Source organism: Otolemur garnettii, unplaced genomic scaffold (genome assembly GCF_000181295.1).
Source record: "Otolemur garnettii isolate 467f Iridium unplaced genomic scaffold, OtoGar3 scaffold00013, whole genome shotgun sequence".
Lineage (NCBI taxonomy): Eukaryota > Metazoa > Chordata > Mammalia > Primates > Galagidae > Otolemur > Otolemur garnettii.
Window position 1 is genome coordinate 29506070 of NW_003852408.1, and position 6035 is coordinate 29512104.

The 6035-nt window shown below is 35.6% G+C and overlaps 1 protein-coding gene across 1 annotated transcript in view; it reads left to right on the forward strand.

Moving 5' to 3' along the window:
- The window catches only part of C2CD6 (C2 calcium dependent domain containing 6), a 222050-nt gene that overhangs the window by 88512 nt on the left and 127503 nt on the right, over positions 1–6035 (forward strand). The window contains 1 exon segment of the mRNA XM_023510397.1: positions 4290–4395. Coding sequence (XP_023366165.1) covers positions 4290–4395 — 106 coding nt within the window.

Genomic DNA, 6035 nt, shown 5'->3' on the forward strand with positions numbered 1-6035 from the left:
ACTGCTCACAGCAACCTCCAACTCCTGGGCTCAAGCAAGTCTCCTGTCTCAGCCTCCCAAGTAGCTGGGACCACAGACGCCTGCCACAACACCCGGCTATTTTTTAGGTGCAGCCATTATTGTTGTTTGGCGGGCCCGGGCTGGATTCAAACCTGCCACCTTAGATGTATGTGGCTGGTGCCTTAGCCGCTGGAGCCACAGGCGCTGAGCCATCTGTCTTCTTCAGAGAAGGATCTGTTCACGTCTCTTCCCAATGCTGTATGGGATTGTTGGCTCTTTTTTTTTATTGATTCATTTGATTTCTCTGTAGATTTTAGCTATTGATCCTTTGTCAGATTCATAGCATTGCAAATATCTTCTCCCTTTCTGAAGGTTGTCTGTTTGCTTTGATTATTATGTGCAGAAGCTCTTTTAAAAATTTTTTTTTATTAAATCATAGCTGTGTATAATAATGCAATCATGGGGTACAATGCTTTATATACAATTTGAAATATTTTCATCAAACTGGTTAACACAGCCTTCACGGCATTTTCTTAATTATTGTGTTAAGACATTTATATTCTACACCTAGTAAATTTCACATGTACCCTTGTAAGGTTTAAATCTAAGACATGAAATGATAAAAGTTCTTGAGGAAAGCATGGGAAAAACTCTAGATGATATAGGCCTGGGGAAAGATTTTATGAAGAAGACAGCATCAGCAATGGCAACATCAACAAAAATAAATGAATGGGACTGAGTTATGAGTTAATTTTTGTAAGTGGTTAGAGGTGTGGGTCCAGTTTCAGTCTTTTACATGTGGTTACCCAGTTCTCCTAGCACCATTTACCAAATAGGGATTCTTTTCCCCAGTGTATACTATAGTTTATCAAAGAGAAGATGACAATAATAGGCTGGTTTTATCTCTTGGGGTTTTCAATTCTGTTCCATAGATATATGTATGTCTGCTTTTGTGCCAGTACCATGTTATTTTGATCACTATTGATTTGTAGTAGAGTGATGCCTCCTGGTTTTAATTAAAAATCCTTAGTTTTTATTACTAAGGGTTGCCTTGGCTACACAGGTTTTTCCTTGGTTTCAAACAAAATGAAGAACTCTTTTTTTGAGTTCTTCAAAGTATGCTGTTGGTATTTTAATGGGAATTACATTAAATCTGTAGATCGCTTTGAGTAGCATAGACATTTTAACAATGCCCAGCAAGAGCATGGTATGTCCTTCCATTTGTTAACATCCTCTGCAATTTCTTTTCTCAGGATTTCAAAGCTCTCTCTGTAGAGATCCTTCACTTCCTTTGTAAGATACATTCTCAGATATTTCATTTTCTTTGAGGCTACCATAAAGGATATTATATCCTTGATTTCCTTCTCCACTTCATTGTTAACTGGTGAATACAAAGGCTACTTTGATTTGTGGACATTGGTTTTATACCCCACAACATTATAGTATGTATGTATTTTTTGAGACAGATTCTCATTCAGTCACCCTGGGGTTGAGTGCCATGGCATCATAGCTCACATCTCAAACTCTTGGGCTCAAGCGATGCTCTTGTCTCAGCCTCTGAGTAGCTAGGACTACAAGTGTCCACCAGAATGCTCAGCTATTTTTAGAGAAGAGGTCTCGCTCTTGCTCAGGCTGGTCTGGAACTCCTGAGCTCAGGTGCTTCACACATCTCAGCTTCCCAAAATGCTAGGATTACGAGTGTGAGCCACTGCCCCTAGCCAACATTACTGTATTTCTTGATCACTTCCAAAAAATTTGTGGTTGAATCTCTGGGATTTTCTAAATATAAGATCATATCATCAGCAAAGAACAAAAGTTTGACCTCCTCTGTCCCCATTTAAATGCTCTTAATATTCTTCTCTTCCCTGATTGCATTGGCTAGAACTTTCAGCACTGTGTTGAATAGTAGTTGTGATAGTGGACATCCTTTCCTGGTTCTGGTTCTAAGTGGGAATGCTTTCAGTTTTACTCCATTCAGTATGATATTGCCTGTGAGTTTGTTGTAAATGGCTTCTAACAGTTTAAGAAAAGTCTAATCTATGCCTATTAAAAGTTTTTATTAGGAAAGAATGCTGAATTTTGTCAAATGCTTTTTCTGTATCTATTGAGAGGATCAGATGGTCTTTGTTTTTGCTTCTATTTGTGAAGTGATTACATTTATAGATTCGCATATGTTAAAACAGCCTTGCATCCTTGGGATAAAGCCTACTTGATCATGATGTACAATTATTTTTGTTTGTCGCTATATTCTGTTTGCTACCATGTTTCCCAGAAGATAAGACCTACCCAAAAAGTAAGCCCTAGCGGGATTTCTATGCATTTGTTAATATGCATAATAAGACCTAGTGATGGATGTGGCTATGTCGTGTATCTGCATAGCCATGCCATGCATTTCAGCACAAAGCAGTAAGGAAGACTAGAATACCTTTTATCTGCCACAGATCCTTTCTTTGAGCTGTTGGCACTTGCGTGGGTGCACATGTGGTACCCACAGTTGCAGGCATCTTGTTTCATACATGCGAACAGCTAGGGGAAAGGAGTTCATGCATCACTAGTGCTGGCCCCACCAACAAGGTGGGCTCCCCCTGTCAGGTTCCAAAAGAAGATGACTTAACTGTATTTGAATAAATGTAGATTGTTGTATTATACTTAATAAAAACCAGATATCCCCCAAAAAATTAAAAAGAAATAAGACACCCCTGAAAATAAGCCCTAGTGTGTCTTCTTGAGAAAAAATAAATATAAGACAGTGTCTTATTTTCGGCAAAACATAGTAGGATTTTACTGAGTACTCATGGATAATTTTTGACTCCCACAACACTTTACTAATAACCTACTCTTGACTGGAAACCTTGCCAATAACATTCAATTAATTCATGTTTTGTATTTTGCAAAATGTGCAAGATTTTTACACCTACTGATACAGCTGCAATGACAGCTTCATAAATTTCCTTTTCTTCCTCTTTTTTTTCACAACAGTCCTTATACTTGATTCATTTACCTTTGAATGGTGGGCAGCTGCAGCTGCAGACCTCAATCCATGGTGCATATCAAAACAATTCAACTTTTTATTGTAATGTAATGACTTTTCTCTGCTTCTTGGGAGTACTTCCAGCTTTGCTAGCAGCACTTTGTATTGTTTCCATGGTGTTATTCGGGGTTTACAGTACTAAACAACATAAAAAATATGTGAGAACTGTAAAAGATCACTTTTTACTGTGACATGCCATTTATTGGAAAGACTGCCCATGAGAAGACGATTAGCATCACATGGTGTTTTAAGCAGATACTTGCCACATTTGGAGCTCACTACAACAGCAACAAGAGGTGACTATGAAAGTATGAATAAGAGTAGACCATAATTTTTGGACTTTCCTTTTCTTCTTTTTATTTTTAAGGCCATAATGTTCTTATGAAATGAATTGGAAAACATCCTGTTTTTATTTAATTCTTCTTCATGAAGTTTTTAGATTATTCAGGCCATTTGAAGTTTCTTTGGTTAGAAGATAAATTTTCCCTCACTTGTTTTATTGTAGAAAATATCACATATGTATTGAATAATTAACAAAATGTTTACATATAGTGTTATGGTCTGAATATTTGTGATCCTCCTAAATTTATATGTTAAGATCCTAATCCCCAACGTGATGGCATTTGGAGGTGGGGCCTGTGGAAGACTATTTGAGTTAGATTAGGTAATGAGGGTAGGACCCTCATGATGGGATTAATGCCCATAAGGCATTTATAAAAAAAGAGGAAGAGACACAAGATTTGTCTGTCTCTACCATGGGAGAATATGAGAAGAAGGCCATCTGCAAACCAGGAAGACCTCTCTCCCCAGACACTAGATCTGCTGGCATTTTGATCTTGGACTTCCTAGCCTCTAGAACTATAGAGTCTGTTCTTTTAAGTTACCCAGTCTATAGTATTTTGTTATAGTAGTCCAAACTGACTAGACATACAGTTTAAATACTAAGAGTAATAAAATAATTTCTAAAACATTTCTATGTACATATAGCTTAAATCATAAGGTCCTTGCCTACATATTTGTGATTCAGGTTAATAAATAAAATACCACTAGTATCAGAAATGTGTTTCATGTACTCTTGTGAGATTACATACCTCTCCCTAACTGTCCCTAGGTAACCACTACCTTGATTTTTGTTGTAATCATTTATTTTTATTCGATTGTATCTCTAGACTTTATATTATTGGTTTGTCTCTTTTAGAACTTTTTATAAATGGATCATACTGTATATATAATTATACCATAAATTTTCTTTCTTTAGACTGGAGAAAATGAAAAAAGAATATAGAAATCTGAATACATGGATGGAAAAAGTTGGATATTTAGAAAACCTTATTAACCCCAAATTAGGACATAAAAATATTGAGGTAATTGACATAATGCATTCTTCTATATATAGATTTTAATACATTCTGTTAAGAAAGAAATTTTGATAATTAAAAGTGATGATCAGATGTTGCTTTTTGTTCTCCCTATATAAAACAATATTTGTGGTTCACAGTCTCCTATTTTGATAATTCATATTGATAATTTGTAAGATTTACTTTTTAACAGCTTTATTATGATATAGTTTATATACCACATAATCAACCCATTTAAATTATATAACTCAGTGGCTTTTAGCATATTCACTGAGTTGTGTATTCATCACCATAATAAATTTTAGAACACTTATATTACTTTCAAAAGCAACTCCATACCCTTTAGCCAATACCCTTCTAATTTCCTTATTCTCACTTTTAGGCAACAAGTAGTATACTTTCTGTCTCTATAGATTTGCCTATTCTTAATATTTCATATAAATGGAATCAAGCAATATATTGTCCTTTGTGACTTCTTTCACTTACCATAATATTTTCAAGGTCCATCCTTGTTGTAGCATTTACCAGAATTTTATTTCTTTTTTTATCTCCTAATATACATTATTTAGATATACTACATTTTGTTTATGCATTCATTAGCTAATGGACATTTGGGTTGGTGCCACTTAAAAACCATTATAAATAATGTTGCTGTAAATATTCATGTGCAAGTTTTTTTTCTTTTTGAGACAGAGCCTCAAGCTATCCCCTGGGTAGAGTGCCATGGCATCACAGCTCACAGCAACCTCCAACTCCTGGGCTCAAGTGAGACTCCTGCCTCTGCCTCCCAAGTAGCTGGGACCATAGGCACCCGCCACAACACCTGGCCGTTTTTTGGTTGCAGCCATCATTGTCATTTGGCAGGCCCGGGCTGGATTCAAACCCACCCCTTAGGTATGTGTGGCTGGTGCCTTAGCCACTTGAGCCACAGACACCGAGCCCATGTGCAAGTTTTTATGTGAATATATGTTTTTAATTCTATTGTGTGTATATACTTGGTAGAAGTGGATTATATGGTAATTCTCTGTTCAAATTTATGAGGGACTTCCAAACACCTGATGATGCAGGTGTTTTCTATAAGCACCTACATCATCTTATATCCCAACCAGCAATGTATAAGGGCTCCAGATATTCACTAATACTTGTTATTTTGAGTTGTTAAAAATCATTATTGTAGCCATCCTAGTGTCTTATTGTAGTTTTGATTTGCATTTTCCTGATGATTAATGATGTAAGCATCTTTTCATGTGTTTGATGGTCATTTTCCTATCTTCTTTGCACAAATATTTATTTAATCCTTTATAAATTTATAAATTGGGTTATATTTTTATTGTGCAGTCATAGGAGTTCTTTATTAATTCTGTGTACTAGATCCTTACCAGATAAGGTTTAATATTTATAAACACAACCTAACCTATACATTTGACTTAGAAATAAAGGATTCATAGCTCTTTAAGTGGATAGATAAAACATTGACTAAGATCATAATCCTAAAATAGTAGTCATAAAAGAATGATATTTTTGTATTTTTAATGCTTCTATGATAATTAGGTAGAGTTGTGCTGCTATATGATGAATTGAAAAATCTGGGGGGACTCTTCATTAATGGGACTATGAACTTGGGTTATTATTGAAAGATCAGTTTT